Source organism: Protopterus annectens, chromosome 10.part0, assembly GCF_019279795.1.
Source record: "Protopterus annectens isolate FY-2018-M chromosome 10.part0, PAN1.0, whole genome shotgun sequence".
NCBI lineage: Eukaryota > Metazoa > Chordata > Ceratodontiformes > Protopteridae > Protopterus > Protopterus annectens.
The window spans coordinates 328,484,903-328,502,865 of NC_056744.1; the positions used below are offsets into that span (position 1 = coordinate 328,484,903).

Genomic DNA, 17,963 nt, shown 5'->3' on the forward strand with positions numbered 1-17,963 from the left:
ATATACTTACTGCACATATAATACAAACTTTAAGTAAAAGGAAAATATAAAAAAATGATTTACTCATAGTCTTAGGGCCTACAAATATTTATCTTAATAATGTACATGATGTTCTAAAAGCTGAACCCAAACCACATGTCATTGTAAAATATTCAAGACAGACTTGCTTTTTAATGATAAGAAGACACAGAGGCATGGCAGAGTTTTGCACCATATCGCATTCCAGACCAAAATGTCCAACACTCACTCATACACGCTGTCGGTTAATTAAAATATGCCTCCGCCTTACCTTGAGGATCTAAGTCTTTGGCAAGTTTTAGTGCATCAGAGTTGGCCAGGTCGGTATTGGCAGGAGTCACTGCTAGGATAAGGCAGTTCTCGCGACAGATGAACTGCATGATCATATCTCCGATCTGGTGCTCAATATCCGGAGGCTGATCCCCAACTGGCACTTTGGTGATCCCAGGCAGATCAATCAGGGTCAAATTCAGGACTGCAAAAAGAACACACAGTAAGCGTCACCATTCGTAGATTCTTATTCCCATGGGCAGGCTTCTTCTTCTGTGTAGCATATAACCACTTTTAGTTTTAAATATAATGGTCTCAGAAACATACCTCTTCACTGTGAAGAACCAGTGCAACAAATATCTTCCTATGCTGTTATGATGGTTCTCTTTACTTCTGATTTATTGTTCCATTTGCTAAATGGGTCATACCTGTTAGGCAAAAGTGCCTGTTTTGAGGCACGACCTGGGGGTACTGTCTGGTTAAGTGACTTGCATCGTATGCTACTGCATACTGAAAGAATCAATCTCATGGAAACAAGAAAGAATCGCATGCATCACCACTGTTTGTTACACCGCTACATAAAAGCCAAATACATCTTACAAGACATCAAGATAACTCTTTCATTCTAGAAAAACTCAGACCTGAAAATTCAGAAGACAAGTACACCTAAATACCTAATAACAATGGCATATTATATAACAAAACCTGGAATTCTCCAGCAAACTGTGCTTCACTTTTATGGAAATGCTTGGTAGATTTCCTGGGAGTGTTTGCTAGAGAGATTACAAAGAGGAAAGAGTGCTGCTGGCCATACTGTAAGCTCAGCAGTTGCCAGGTATACTCCAAATATGCCAAGCAATCCCTTTGTACGCTTTTTTCCATTTTTTGGGGATTCCTAGTGAGCAATCATTCACTCCGGACTCCTTTTATTAGCTCTGTATTTTCTACACATAGTTACCATTACTGTACCAATAAATACCATCATTTACAACAATAAACAAAATAAATTTTAAAAAGTATAATCTATCAACCAGAAATAAAATAAATTATGAAATAAGCAGATGTGCAAAGAGTCCATAATTGTAAGCCTTAAGAAAGGTCCAGGTCAAACTCTTTCACAACACAAAAAGGCACCCCAATCATTCACAAATACAACAAAAGAAAATACGATTTTGAGTCAATTATCACCAAAACTTATATGAAGCAAGATCTTTGAAGATGCCAGGCTAATCCTATCAAGGGGAGCAACTCTGTGTTTTTTTTTTCAAACCAAATGTTATTTATTGAAAACCTTTCAAAATCTCAGTGCATCTGACAGCTAAACCACTAACACTATACAGACTAACAGAAAGGTAAGACACGAAAGCTAACTATTAAAAAACAGATGGCGAGCTTACCTGAATAAAAATGTTTTTGTGTTTTCTAAACAGTAAAAAGAGTGGAGTAACACTTAACCTGTGGAACTGACAGTCTCATGAGTATATAGCTGAGAATTCAGTCAGAATAAAATAAGTCAAACTGAAGTTGGGAATCCCCAGCAGTACCTTGATGGCTGAGCACAGGTGTATGGTGTAGAAACAGTAGTAATCAGGCCTTTAGCCAAATAACTAGTACTTTTTTTGTTCCACAGTAGGGATACCAACGATTCTTATAAACTACTGTACCCCATTTATAGACAGAGTAAAGCACGTGCAAGTTCTTTGAGATAAAGCAGATAAGGAAGTGTGCATACTATAATGGTTAAGGTGTTTACCTTAAAGACACAAGGTGCAGGGTTTGATTCTCACATGGGTTAACTGGCTAGGCTTCAAATGGCCCAAAAGGGCAGTTAGCCTAGTACTAACCTATAAACCTATAAACCTATATGCAAACAGATTAGGCTAGTTGAATGTTTTAGTAAAATCTTAAAGGCTGTGTTAAGGAAAACCACAGAACACAATGGGAAAAAATCAGGATCAGTTGCACGCACATCCCCTGTTTACCATGATGGGAGTACTCCAAGACAGAAGTGGAAATCCATTTAAACTACTATAGAATAGATGTCCCCTGCCAATTGCTAAGTAAAGCAAAGGAAACCTGCGAAGGGGAAAGCACCCCCTTTTAAACTGTGAAAGTGCATTTTACAGACATAAGGGAAAGATTCATGGTAATGATGCCTTGAGTGAAAAAGCATGTGGGAAGATCATAGGAAATACAGCAAAAACATATAAATGCATGACTTAGAGAGTTCAAAGGAAGGGGCAAGGTACTTGTGGTGGTGCACATTGTTGAGAACAAGTTCCGCACAAAATGGGAAGCACTTCTAAAGTTACAGAAAAGATAACTGAATTAAAACATATCCTGAGAAACATCAGGAAAAGGAAAACAAAACAGCACAAATTTTCTGAACCCTTGGAGAGAAACTGAGGTATATGAGGGCAGTATGTCTGCAAAACAAGACCCCCACATAATGCTTGATGTCAAGAAAAGTTAGATGCTACCAGTGTCCCAGAAACAAGAGGGTAAGCAGTTTGTACTGAAGAATAGGAATATATTTTCAGAGTTGCCTGGCAGGACCAATTGAATGCAAAAAGCAAAGAAACTGTGTCTGGTGAATTGGTAAATATACAACAGTACCAGATGCCACAAGTCTCAATGCCTAGTAGTCAAAGAAGAGGCACATAAAATGTTCAAACTCAGGATCACAGAAGAACCAAACGTAAGTACAAGAATCCCATTGTACTGGTTCCCATGTTTGATGGATCTAACAGAGTTTACAGTGACTTCATAAAACTAAGCTGCATCTCCAAATTTGGCTTGTATCCTATGCCTTTTTAATTTCTCAACATCTTTTGTGTTTCTAATACTATGACAGGAATGGACCCCATTCCTAAGTAAAAAGTATGATTAAAGTTCATGAAATTAGTATTGTTTCAGTCTTTGATAAGATCCAAAAGTGCTCTTCTCAGCACCCGCAGTGTGTCCAGTAATGAGTCCTTCTGCAATTCGTACAGGGTTACATGGATTGGTAACATATCTAAATACGACTGTAGACTCTTTTTTATAAGACCCATTGATCCTACTACTGTTGGAACTGTCTGGTTATCTTTCTTCCACATTGCTCTAGTTTCTGCTTGCAAATCCTGATATTTTATGACTGTGTGTCTCTTTGTACGCAACACACTGTAGTCACTGGGTGTGGTGATTTCAATGATCAGTGCTACTTTTGTCTTCTTTTCTTGGACCACTATATCCAGTTTTCTAGCATCTATCTTTTGAACTGTTGGTAATGGGTGATCCCATGTGATACTTTTCTATGATGCTTTGAGGCTCATGTTTCAAGTGGTTTTCAGCCACTTCGATACCATAATGTTTGCACAATCCCCAGTGCAACAGTCTCACCACATTATTATGCCTTTCAGTATACAGTCCTTCTACCATTAGTATGTCACAACCAGCAACGAGGTGTGCGACTGTTTCCAGTTTGGTTTTACAAAACATACATTTGTCTGTTTCTCCCATATATTCAATGGACTTTGTAAACCAGCGTGTACTTAGCCCACTATCTTGGGCCGCCACTATTAACCTTTCATCTCTTGGTTTGAACTCACCTCTCCTTAACCATTCCTGCATTCATTCCTGATCAACGTGAGGTTCTTCCAGAAGTTTTCTATACTTTCAACAATAATTCTGCATTTTCCACATTTCTTGCCTTCTCATCTGGTCCTTCACCTTATATTCTTTCTTTTGTTTTTTGGCACATTCAGTTTTTGCCTGATTTTTATCTATTTCTGGTTTGATTTCCATTCCTGCTTGACGCCGATATGCTTCTGCTACATTAAGCAGAGAAGTCATCTTAGGTTTCTTCTCTTCATGTTTCACTACATTTGTGTCTTGTGAGGTAAGCAGATATGTGTGGAGTCCCACAATTTCAGATTTACACATGTAATCAACTTCAAGTAGGCCCATCCCTCCTTTGGAACAGGGAATATATAATCTTGGTATACACTGATTTTTATAAATCATTTGGTGAGCATGAACCATCCTTCTTGTTTTCCTATCTAATCTATCCAACACATTTTGGGGCCAGTGAAGTCACTCCAAAACTGTAAGTTAGGACAGGAAGAACAAACTAGTTTATAGCTTGGATTTTGTTCATAGGTTCATAGGTTCATAGGTTCATACTAGGCTATCTGCCCGAGGGCATTTACAAGCCTAGCCCATCGTTTTGTGGCTTACGCCACCCCTTTAGCATGGGGAACTATACCCATTATTTTGCTGTGCCTCTGTCGAGCAGTGACACTGAGGTAATCCCTGGGGTATATCTGCGATCTCCCATCCATTGGTCAAGATTTCTCTTGAACAAGGCCAGCGAGGTGCTCTGCCTCACATGTACCGGGATTTTGTTCCACAGCATAGGGAGTCTTTGGGTGATGAATCTATCCCTCCAGCATGTCCTATTAATAGCCGTGTCGAGGTTTAAGTCTCCTGCCCTTGTGGCTCTGATGGATCTAGATTTTTTGAGGTGAAGCATATTCATCAAATCTGGGTTTGACATGGCCTTGTATGTTAGGCAAAGGTCACCTCTGAGCAAGCGGTGGCGACTGAATAGAGATGGAGTTCTTTCAGTCGGGCAGCATAGGATAGATTTTTGAGACCCTTTATCCTTTTGGTGAGGAACTTTTGTGGCCTCTCCAGCTGCTGCAAGTGTCGGGTCAGATACATTCGAATGGGGCATTGTACTCAATCATTGGTCTGATGAGTGATGAGTAAAGGGAGACTATGACCTCCCTTGATCTAGATGAGAATCCCTTCATGATAAGGTGGGCAATGTAGAAGGTCTTCCTAACTACTTTAGCTACATGGGTGTCGAATGACAGACTACTATCAACCTGGGTCCCCAGGTCCCTGATAACTTCTTCTGTGCTCAGTGGATTGCCACCTATTTGGTAGCTAGGGGTAACCTTGTTTTTCCCGAAGGGTATGACTATGCATTTTTTGGCATTTAACTTTAGGCCGTGGTCGCTGTTTTCAGGATTAATTTAAATCTTCTAAAGTATTCCTTACTAAGTTTTATTCACATTTGTTCATGTTTTATTGTTGATCCTTCATCAATTCCCAAATATTTATATACTCCCTCTTGCTCAAGTTCTTTTATATCACATTCTTGTCCCAAACTGATGTTTTCCTGGTGTTGCAGTTTTCCTGCTTTAAAGGTCGCTTTTGCACATTTATCAAGACCAAATGACATTCTTATATCATCTGAAAAAGTATTGACAACTTCCAGTTGTGCTTTCAGTTCCTCGTCTGATGAGATGTACAGTTTTAAATCATTGACAAAGAGAAGATGAGAAGTCTTTACACTTTGTTGTTTTCTAGGAGCCAAATTATAGCCATGGCCTAAGCTGTTAAGTAAACAGCTTAATGGGTAAAGCAGAATAACAACAGTGACAGAGTTACCCTGAAATATCCCCCTTTGAATTTTTGTCCCTGGGATAATAATTTGTCCTTTATCATGGCTTAATTGCAAAGTGGTCTGCTACTGTTTCATGGTCATTGTAATGTAGTCCATCAGTGTAGGGTGTATCTTGTACGTTTTTAAGCTCTCTTTTATCCATGAATGTGGGATACTATCAAATGCTTTTTGTAGTAAGTCCATGCCATGCTTAGATTCTTCCCCTTTTTATAGTTCTCCACTATGACTTTATTTAACAACAAATGATCCTTTGTTCCATATGACTTTCTTTTATTGCTCTTTTATTCTACTGCCATAATGAGTTTTCTTCTAAATGACTATAAACTCTCTCAGCATCAATTCCTGTGTACCGTTTATACATAGTCGGAAGGCAAGTTATAGTTCTATAATTTTTAGGGTAGCTTGCAGGTTCACTTTTAAGTAGGACCATTGTTTTTCTTGTTGTTAGCCAGATTGGTGTCTGTTCGGGGTTTGCATATAAATAGTTCTTACTCATGGCTAAATCTTCATGCAAAGATGTTAATACTTTTAACCAAAAGTTAGATACTGCATCTAGGCCTGGGGTTTTCCAATTAAAGGCTTTTCTTAACTTTGTTTCAATCTCTCTGGCTGTTACTTCATCCCATTTCATATCCTGCACCTTTAAACTTCTTATTCTTTCTTTTACTTCTTCTATCCATGTAGCTTGTATCCTATGCCCTATGTGGATGATCTGGTGAAAATGCAAGGTAAGGCTAGGTTTCTCTTCACTTTGGACCTAACTGAAGGCTACAAGTAAATTCCACTAGTCCCAGAAATAAAAAAGAAGATGGTGTTTTCCACACCAGATTGCCTGTTCCACTACAGTTACGCCATTTGACCTCCATGGAGCACCAAAGACATTCCAGAGGCTCAGGGAATGGGTACTCAGACACCACACAAGATATTCAGCTACCCATCTGGACAATGTGTGGCAATTTTCTCAGAGGACTAGAAAAGTCATTTCCCTAAGCCGTAGGCTATTTTGGCCTCTAAGCCAAGGTAGGCTACCAGCAAACCCAGCTAAGTGCAAGATAGGCATGTCAGAAGCACAATATTTGGGTTTTGTAACAGGCAAGGGAAAAGTAAAGCCTCAGGCTGAAAATGTAGCTGCAGTATGGTACAAGCCCAAACCTGGTACAGAAGGACAGATTAGGGCTTTCCTGAGCTAAGAACACTATTATCACAAGACTGACACAGACCTTGCCATTATTGCCTGTCCTGAGACTGACCTAACCAAGACAAGGCCCCCACTAAAAAAAAAAAAAAAAAAAAAAATTCTAAGCTTGTTTCCTGCCTTTCCTGTAACTAGTCTAGTCCAGATACAGACTTGCTGTATCCAGGACTGTTGGTAAGCTTCTGAGCCCCCCACGCCTTTCTGTGTTGGAGGGAAATGTTCTAGCTTATCAGTGGGAGTGGTAAGCACTAGGTAGCCTATCTACCACGGGAAGAGTGGGTTTTGACCTAGAAATTGTAGTTCATTGGCCGTTTGGGCAGTTTTTCCATCTCATTCTACTTTCTGGTTTAAAAGCCCGCATTTGTGTTTGGTCCCTGCCTTTCCTGTAACTAGTGTTGTCCAGGCACGGATTTGCTGTATCCAGGACTGTTGGTAAGCTTCTGAGCCCCCAAGCCCTTCTGTGTTAGAAAGAAGCCTTCTAGCTTATCAGTGGGAGTGGTAAGCACTAGGTAACCTATCTACCACAGGAGGAGTGGTTCCTGGCCCAGAAATTGCAGCTATTGGCTGTTTGAGCAGTTTTTTTTCATTTCTTTCAACTTTCTGGTTTGAAAGCCGCACTTGCGCCTGTTTCCCGCCTTTCCTATAAATAGACTAGCCCGGTTACAGAGTTGCTGTATCCAGGATTGTTAGTAAGCTTCTGAGCCCCCCAAGCCTTTATGTGTTGGAGGGAAGCCTTCTAGCTTATCAAAGGGAGTGGTAAGCATTAGGTAGCCTATCAACCACAAGAGGAGTGGTTCCTGACCCAGAAATTGTAGCTACTGGCCGTTTGGGCAGTTTTTTTTCCATCTCTTTCAACTTTCTGGTTTAAAAGCCACACTTGCGCTTGTTTCCCACCTTTCCTGTAACTAGCCTAGTCCAGATACAGAGTTGCTGTATCCAGGACTGTTTGTAAGCTTCTGAGCCCTGCAAGCCTTTCTGTGTTGGAGGAAAGCCTTCTAGCTTATCAGTGGGAGTGGTAAGCACTAGATAGCCTGTCTACCACAAGAGGAGTGGTTCTTGGCCCAGAAATTGTAGTTTATTGACCAAATGGACAGTTTGTCCATCTCTTTCAACCTTCTGGTTTAAAAGACCACATCTGCGCTTGCTTCCCATCTTGCCTGTAACTAACCTACTGGGAAGCACTAGAAAGCCTTAAACTGATACAAGCCTTCTAGCTTAGAAGAGAGACTCTGGAGTGATTAAGTATCAGTTTTCTGTACTTTCTTGCTGTGCTTAACTGTTTTCTGCTTAAACGCCGATTTTCCAGCATTTATTGTGATTTAAAAGCTTGTTTTTTTCACATATTGTACTTATTTGACTGCCTGCACTTTTAAAAAGTCATTTTTGTTTAAATAATTTGTTTAACTGTTGTAGGCTACACACTAAAGTGTGATAGCCTTTTCTGATCATTTGTAGTCTTTTAAAGCTGTTTAAGTGTATTTTTTACTGTTTTTGACTTATCTTTTCAAAAAAACAAACAAAAAAAAAATTCCTTGTTTCCCGCCTTTCTAAGCTAGTAGAGTCCAGTTTTCAGGCTAGTGCTGAATTTAGGGCTGTGTTACAAGTTTCTGAGTTGCCCATACCTTACTTGGATAGAAGGAAGTTTCTATATTCACCTGTAAGAGAGGGGAGCTTTGAGCAGCCTATCTGTCCCTGGAGGAGTGGCTTCAGCCCAGAAGTTAGTAGTTTATTGGCCAATTTGGACTAATTTCTATCTATTTCATTTCCCTGCTATAAAAACCATGTTTGCATGGTTTTGCGCTGGGCAGCTAGGGTTAAATTATTCCCGGCTCCACTAAGTCTCCTCTTCAGTTTTTCCCCTGAAACTAGTCTAACTCTCAACCAAAGCACTAAAACAGCATCCTACAGCCCAGCACTTGCTCAGATCTAATAGCAAGCACTAATATACCCGACACTTGATTGCCCAGCAGGGCAAGGCTCTTTATTCACCCCTCACCAACCAAGCGACTAAGCAGCTTACGCTACTATTTAGGAATGACCAAAGGACAATTTCAGGTGTACTCTCCAGTCCAGCTGGTGAATCTGGGTATCCTGAGGCAATGTTACAACTGCCTCATGTACACAGACAACCCTCTCCTCCTACCACAAAACACTAACATATGCGAGAGATACAATTATACAGCCAAACTGGAGGCTAAGCTGTCTTCACCCAAGACTGGAAAAGACAGTCAAGAGGAGAAGGTTAACACATGCACCAAATCTCCAGCCACACACAGACTGACTAAACCAGCACTGGCAAAAAATACACATAAATACACAAAATCCTACTCGAAGGCTCTAAATAAAAACCTGCAAAAGCATCAGAGACCTCCAAAGCAGACACCCAAAAACCTGCACCTCCCATCACAAACCAGACAACACATAGAACACAAAATCAGTGTGCCGCACAATCACAGCCCTTAAGGTGAAATAACATACCTAACACGCTAGTAATAGGTGACTCTATAGTCAAGCACACTGATGTCCCACTCACTAGGCTGGACAAGCAGAAGGTTACTGTTAGCTGCCTGTCAGGAGCCGGAATCCGCCACATAACATAAGCACTCTGGTCACTACAGAACAAGTACAAGTATGACTGTCATTGTTCATGTTGGTGTGAATGACCTAAGACGTACCTCCCTGGACTACATGAAAAGAGACATGGAAGAGCTCTCTGATCATGTAGCCCAGGCTGGAATGACCCTGACCCTGAGTAGCATCCTGCCCTCTCCAAGAATGATACCTCAGTATAAAGAGAAAATGATCAATTTCAACAATTGGCTAAGCTTCTGGTGTCATTCAAAGGGGATCCAGTGTCTGTCAGCCTGGGACGACATGCTCGATAAGCCGCGTTGCTTCTCAAGAGATGGCTTGCACCTGTCACCCCTAGGCTTTTGAATACTGGCCAAGGCTCTTGTTGCCCCCATAGTGCCTTTTTTAGGCAAGACTCAAAAGTTAAACCCACCTCCATAAACAGCACAATTAACAAAAAACTGAGGGTTATGCTACTCAATGCCAGGAGTTTAAATCTCAAAATGCACGTGCTCGAAGCACTCCTCAGTATGGAGAACATAGACATCTGTGCAATAACTGAAACCTGGTTCAAGGCTCCAGAGAGCACCCCAGCACTACCGGGCTACAACTCGTACCACACATTTAGGTCACAGAACATGGACCGAAACATAAAAGGAGGGGGTGTATCCATATTCATCAAGGATACCTACACCTCCAGGTTAGTGGCGCAGCATGATACCTCTGATATCATCCATGTGCAACTAACATCCGGCAAATCTGCAATGCAAATTGTGGCCTGCTACAGAACACCCTCCATGACCCAGGACCACCACTCTACCTTTCTGGAAACAATGGAAAACATGAAGGTCTTATTGAACACTCTGATATTGGGTGATTTCAATTACCCTACCATTAACTGGGAAAACTACTCGAGTAGAAACTCTCAGGCCCAGCGCTTCCTGGAATTCATCAACTCAAATGCCCTGGATCAGCTGGTAAGCTCCCCTACCAGAGGTGAAAACATATTGGACCTGGTCATCACAAACATGGGTGACAGGTGTTCCACACCGGAGGTCAACCCGTCACTGGTTAGATCAGACCATAAACTAATTACTCTGGATGTCAACACCCCACCACCACCCTCAACTAAGGAATCTACAGTAAAAAACTTTTCTAAACCAAACTTCACCTTACTTAAGACAGAGGCGGTAAGTTTCACAGCCCCCACGCTAAAGGATAACGCTGCCCAAGATGCAGAAACCTTTACAAATGCACTCTATGAGCATCTACAAGGATACATGGATCGTGCCATCCCTAGCAAAACCAAGATTCAGTCCTCTGAGAAGGAAACCAGTCTGGTGGACCCCTGCCATATACAGGCTATACAATAGAAGGAGGAAACTAGTTCAGAAAAAAAGCAAATCCCAAGAAGGAAAGACATCCCTGATCAGTATCGGTAAGAAACTAAGGTCTCTCATTAAATCATCGAAGACCAACTTTGAAATGAAAATTAGCCAAGTATTCAAAAGATAACCACAAAGCCTTCTTTAGCTATGTTAAGAATCTAAGTGGCAACTCGCAGATATGCACTGAACTAGTGCAAAATAGCACAAAATATACTGAACCTACTGATATTGCCAACATCCTGGCAGATAGATTCAGTGCAAACTTCACCCCCCTCTCACCCCCAAAATGGCCCACAACAATACCAGAAAAGTGTAGTGTTCCAGAAATCACAGATGCACAGGTGAAAATAGCCCTTTCAAAAGCCAGAAACACAGCATCAATGGGGCCAGATGGTGTCCCAGGCTGCGTCTTGCACGAACTACAGAACAAACTAAGTCCCCACCTAAACACGCTGTTCAACCTCAGCCTCTCCACAGGCTACAATGGTTATTCCACTCCACAAAGGAGGGGCCACAACTGACCCTGGTAACTATCACCCCATAAGCCTGACTAGCCTGGTCTGCAAGGCTATGGAGCACATCATCATGGAACTCATTAACAAAAACATTGTGAACCTCCAAACACTTGCCCCGACCCAGTTCGGCTTTGTTAGGGGCAAATCATGCCTACTAAACCTAGTTCGAGACAGTCACCAGTGCCATAGATGAGGGAAGGGTTGTTCACACAGCCTACCTTGACCTCGCCAAGGCTTTAGACACCATTCCCCACTCAGGAATTACAGCAAAACTCACCAGCCTGAACATAAACCCCTACGTCACTTGATGGGTTGCCAACTGGCTTACAGACAGAACTCACACAGTAAGAATAGTGGGCTCCAGGTCCGACTCTAAACCAGTCACAAGTGGTGTCCTGCAAGACTTGGTCCTGGGACCCCTACTGTTCGGCATATACTTCTCAGAAGTACAGGCAAACACAGGAGGACTATGGCTAACCAAGTTCGTCGATGACTGCAAACTGGGAGCCATAATTGACTCTCTGGCTGACACGGACATCCTCCAAAAGGGCCTTACTGAGACAGACACCTGGTGTCAAAGTCATGGCCTCAAGCTAAATGCCAAAAAATGCATAGTCATCCCATTTCGGAAAAACAAAACACCCATGAATTGTCACATAGGTGGCAGCCCCCTTAATACAGAAGAGGTAATAAGAAATCTGGGGACCCAGGTAAATAGTAATCTCTCCTTTGACAATCATATTGCCAAAGTAGTTAGAAAATCCTTCTATGTGGCCCATCTAATTACTAAAGGGTTCGCATCTAGAAATAGAGCTTATAGTGCCCCTCTACTCATCACTCATCAGACCCATCATAGAGTACAATGCCCCATTTGGGATGTACCTCACAAGAAATTTCCAACAGCTGGATAGACCACAAAAGTACCTCACCAAGAGGATTACTGGCCTCATACATATGTCCTATGCAGCCCGACTGAAAAAACTCTGGCTGTACTCAGTGGCATATCGCTTACTCAGAGGCGATCTCTGCCTGACTTACAAAGCCATGTCCAACTCAGAATTGATGGACATGTTCCACCTACAGAAATCCAAGTCACTGCGAGACACGAGCTCTAGTGAGCTAAACCTCACCACAACAATAAATAGAACATGCTGGAGAGATAGATTCCTGTCACAGAGACTCCTCATGCTTTGGAACAAAATTCCAAACTACATTAGGCAGAGCCCCTCACTAACACTCTTCAAGAGAAACCTTGACGAGTGGATGGGTAACAGAAAATACACCCCTGGGATCACTTCATTGTCTCTGCTTGACAGAGGATCAGTTAATTAATCAATGGGGTGGCGATAGCTGACACACTCTGGCTAGGCTTATAAATGCCCTCGGGCAGATAGTCTAGTACCTACCTATGAACCTATGAACTAAATGTCAAACAGACAGATGCCAAAGAAAAAAGCCAAACTTCTCCAAGCAATTTATTCTTTCACTGATGCCACTGAAGGAGGGACCGGGAAACTTCTGTCACAAAATGTAGAACAGAATTAACATCACGCTTGCTACTTTGGCCATAAGCTGCAGCAAGCCATTCATTTGCGGTTGACAGAATTTTTTTAGCAAATAAGTGGACCCGCAATTTGTTGAAACATTATTTTTTGGGCAGATAATTTACATTAATTATAGACTATGCCCTACTTCAGTAGTTTTACAGACAATAGGATGCTAATCTTAAACATTTGCAGTGAGTGCTGTCCTTGCTAAGCACTACTTTTAGGGCTCCGCTTCGTCCAGATGCAGCCAACTGAATGGCGATGGGGTGTCACATACACACCCTCCACTGAAGCTACAGCCAACGGTTTGATATTGGGGGGAGTGAATATAACTTGGCAGTGGTGCCTGAAGTACATACGGAGGCTCTCTACACTAAAACTGGAATTACCTTTATTACACAGCAGGTCTATGAGGGGAAACTATAGGATTTTTCTCTAACCAAGCAAGGAAGGCTTCATTGAAATATTTATTTATTTATTTTATTTTATTTTACATTTGTTAACCGGGCTAGTCCAACTGGATACAAGTCCATTTTCAGTGGAGGCCCGAGGAGAAAAGCTCCACTAACTACTACTTAACAAGATAAAAAATATACAAAAACTTATACAATAAAAATAAGAATAAAAATAAAAATAAAAAATAAAAACAATGTCATAGGTTAATTACAGGCTATATCAGAAATTGATTTCTATGTGAGGCAGAGCAGAAGTCTAGGTTAGATAAAAATGCTAGGTTAAGGTGTGTTATTCAAAGACATCAGTATTTAGGTTAAGAAATATGAATGAATAAAGAGGGATAGAGAGATGGATTAATAAGCGGGAAAGTTAAGTAAGCTGGAGAAATGATGAAGAAGGCCAGGTGAAGAGTAAAGAGGGGAAGCAGGGTGAGTGAGAGGGGAAGCAGGGTGAGTGAGAAAGGTTACCCAGGGTCGTTACAGGAGCATAGCCTGTGGTTGTTTAGGTAGAGTCTTAGATTGGATTTAAATAGTGGAATAGAAGTCAGTGTTGTGAGGTCTGGTGGAAGTTGATTCCAAATTTTGCCAATTGAGTTGGAAGATATAGAATCTCCTGCTACATTGTTTGATTTAGAAGTTTTTATCAGTGTTTTGTTGAAGGAACGGAGATGCCTCATATTGTGATAGGGTGTTATGAGTGTAGAGAACATTGGTGTGTTTTCAGGGTGATAAAGGACTTTATGTGCAATAGTGAGTTGGTAGTATTGTATGAGGTGGGGTAATTCCAGCCAACCTAGTTTTAAAAGATTCAAACAGTGGTGAGTTTTATATGGAGAGGCAGTGGCAAATCTGGCTATGTTGTTATATGACATGGCTAGTTTCTTGAGGTTGTACTTTGAAAGGTTAGTGTATATAGAAGAAGCATATAATAGGGTAGAGATTAAGTGGGTTCTAGCTATGATAGTTCTAGCTTCAGGTGTTAAGAAGGATTTGATTCTATATAGAGATCCAAGTTTCCTGTTAGTTGATTTTATGGTGGAGTTGATATGAAAGTCAAATTTTAGTTGGTTGTCGATAGTAATACCCAATAGTTTAGTTGTTTGGTCTGGAGCAATAAGTGTGCCATTGTTAGATGTAAGTGTGAAGTCAATAGGGGGAGATAGGTGAGTGGGTGGAAAGATCAGTAGTTTGGTTTTCTTGGGGTTAAGGAGGAGGCAGTGGTTGGAGAACCATTGTTCGATGGTGGTGAAGGTGTTTTGTGTTAGCAGGTGAAGTTCAGTCTGGGTTTTGGCGGAGCAAATGATGGTTGTGTCATCAGCATATTGAATACAAGTAGATAGAGGAGTGGCTAGATGCAGATCATTTATAAAAATGGAAAATAGAAGAGGACCTAGGATGGATCCTTGAGGGACTCCTATGGAGGTGGGGAGAAGATCAGAGAGATGGTTATCCCAGAGAGCTGCCTGTTTGCGATTTTCAAGATAGGATGAAAACCAACTCAAGGCCTTGTTGTCAAGAGAGAGGGACTTTAAGCGGTGTAGGAGAAATTGATGATTAACCATGTCAAAGGCTTTTGACAGGTCTACAAAGAAAGCGGAGGAAGGAGTGTTATTGTTGCGATTTATGTTGATAGAGTCAATGAAGGATAGTAGGGCGGTGGTAGTACTATGGAATGGGCGAAACCCATGTTGACAGCTAGCTAGGAGATTGTTGCTTAACAGGTGATTTAGTAGCTGTTTGTGTACACATTTCTCCATTATTTTTGCAAGAGGAGATAGTAGTGCTATAGGGCGGAAATTAGAATACTCCAAAGAGTCACCTCCTTTGAAGAGTGGGATAATGTGTGAGATTTTCCAGGTTGAAGGGATAGTATATTCTTTTATAGTCCTGTTAATTAATAGAGAGATGGGATAAGCTATTGCCTTGGCACCTAGTTGGAGATATTCTGCAGGTAATTTGTCGGCTGAAGGGGTTGTTGGCTTGAGTTTTGAAGTAGGGATAAAATGTAGGAGGTAGGTATGGGTTGGATGTGAAATGGGGTGGGGAGTAGAGCTAGGCATAGATAGTTTAGAGGTATCAGGGCTTTGTTGGTTTGCTAGCTTTTGAATGGCTGAAGTGAAGAAGGTGTTAAAGGCATTAGCTATTTCTGTGGGGGAGTTGGAGTTGGAGTCTGATGGTTTTGGAGTGGCAGCTTTACCAGGGGATAAGAGAGTATTAATAGCGGTCCAAAATTTATGTGGTTGGTGGAGGGAAGATTGTTGTAATTGAGTGTAGTAGTTTCTTTTATCCTGAAGTATGGCTTGTTTTGTTATATTTCTTTTTTGTTTAAAAGAGAGATGATCAGTTAAATTTTTAGTGGTATGCCATTTTTTCCAAGCTTTGTTTCTATTAAGAATTAGTTGCCTAGTTTTGTTAGAGCGCCATTGTGCTGTCTTAGCTTTCATACGAATGGAACGTAAGGGAGCATGATGTTCTAGGATGGTGAGAAAGGTATTATTGAAGTGATTAACAGCTTCATCTATTGGGAGGGATTTTAGAGGTGACCAGTTAATTTGCATAAGTTCATTGTGAAACAGGGTAGGGTCAAAATTCTTTTTGCAACGGGTTATTCGAACTTGAGCTGGGATAGATAATCTGGTTTTATGCCTGATGATATAGGTTACGGAGTGATCACTGAGATCATCTGGAAGAGTACCTGTTGTATATTGTAGTTGTGGACTATTTGTTAAGATCCAATCAAGTACAGTTTCTTTGTTACTCTGTTTGTTAGTTCTTGTAGGGATGTTTATGTGTTGAGTGAAGCCATGCAGATTAATAAAAGTAGGTGGATTATTATGTTCGCATAAGTTCCAATCAATATTTAGGTCTCCTAAGAGTATTGTTTCTTGGTGGAGATTCAAAGAAAGCCAGTTTAGTAGGTCTTCTAATATTATAGTGTTATTACCTGGGGGAATATAGGTGCAGATAATATTTATGGTTTTGTGAGGATTGATTTGAAGTTTTGAGATAATTAATTCTGAATGTGTGTTTGTTAAAAGGGAATGATTTGTTATGCTTAATTGTAGGCCTATTTTATAGAGTATAGCTACTCCACCACCTTTTTTGTTTAAGCGGTCTTGTCTCAGGATGTTATATCCTGGGGGGACAATTTCATTGTCTTTTATTGATGGTTTGAGCCATGTTTCAGTTAGACAGAGAATGTCGAACTGTTGGACTTCTAGTAGAGCATGAATATGTGATATTTTGTTGCAGATGCTATGTATATTAAGTTGGGCTATAGAGAGTGATTTAGGAGGTTTAGTAGGTGGAGTTAGCTTTGGATTTGCTATTTTGCAATTGGTTGAAGATGGAGATAGTTTAAGGCCTGGGTTGGGGTGTATGTCTCCATGTGTCAGTGAGCTAATTAAGAAAAGGTTGTAGAATTGTGATTGTTTGAACTGGTAAATATCACGCTTTTTGGAGTGATAAATGGAGTATTTGGTGTGGGAGAGACGGTGGTATTTTGGTAGTAGATATGAGGTGTTATAGATGACATTGAAATTATTATTGCAAGTAGGAGGGGGGGTAGTTAGGGTATATTTGTTTGGGATAGTGAAAGTAGTGGATAAGTTGTGTTCATAGGAGGTAGAGAGATAGGTGGTTGTTAGGGTAGTGATGAGAATTAGTAGTAGGGTGGGGTGATGTTGGATAGACATGTTAAGTTTGTTCTAAGTGAGTGATGTAACAGGATGGGGCCAGACAACTAAGGTAGGAAGAGATGGGTGGGGACAAAGTATGGAGGAGGTGGGAACAGGAAGTTGTGGTAAGTGGCTGTGAGAGATGGGGGGAGTGGTTAGTTAGAGATAAATGTAGAGGTTCCAGGGGCGGGTGGGATTTGGGGGCAGGGAGGGGAGCGGAGTGAGCCAGAGGCTTAACGGAGCGGGTAGACACAAAGGAGTAGTAGTGCACAGGAAACAATCAGGAAAGAAGGAGAACCAGTAGGTAAGGTTGTGCAGATAAGAAAGAAGCAAGTTCAGTGGAACTATATCTAGGGGTGAGTGTACAGTTGTTTAGTAGCTAGTAAGGGTATGAAGGGAGATTTGTCAGGGGCCAAGGGGAGAAAGAAGAGCGGTCATGGGCGAGGAGGTTCAGGAACAAGAAGAGAGGTATAGGGGAGTTACAGAGCAAGTGAAAAGGGAGCCAACAGAAGGTTAGAGGATGCCACCTAGTGGCCAGTAGGTAGATTCACAGTTGAGCAGGTCAGGAGGGAGAGAAAGAAGGAAAATAGTAGGAGACAGAAATAGTGTAGAAGTTGCAGGACGTAAAACTAATAAAGGATGCTTTGGGCCCTTAGTAAGTAGGGGTTTGGGAAGGCCTGCAATTAGGAAAGTAGGTATTGACTGCTGCTAGTCCTAGGCAGGTAGCTAGACCAGAAAGTTAGGGTTCAAAGGTTTAGGTTAAGCATATACAGGTAACATACTTTTAAAGACTGGTTTAGATGTAACCCACGTAGTTTGCAAGGTTGGGTTTGGTGGACACACTATCAGGTTTTCCAGCAAGGCAGAGTCAC

General features: G+C 41.3%; 1 protein-coding gene across 3 annotated transcripts in view; it reads right to left on the reverse strand.

Moving 5' to 3' along the window:
* Positions 1–17,963, reverse strand: part of DNM3 (dynamin 3) — a 2,680,418-nt gene that overhangs the window by 2,058,730 nt on the left and 603,725 nt on the right. For all 3 annotated transcript variants that reach the window (XM_044085220.1, XM_044085219.1, XM_044085218.1), the window contains exon 4: positions 290–493. In XM_044085220.1, coding sequence (XP_043941155.1) covers positions 290–493 — 204 coding nt within the window. The remainder of the gene's footprint in view (positions 1–289; positions 494–17,963) is intronic.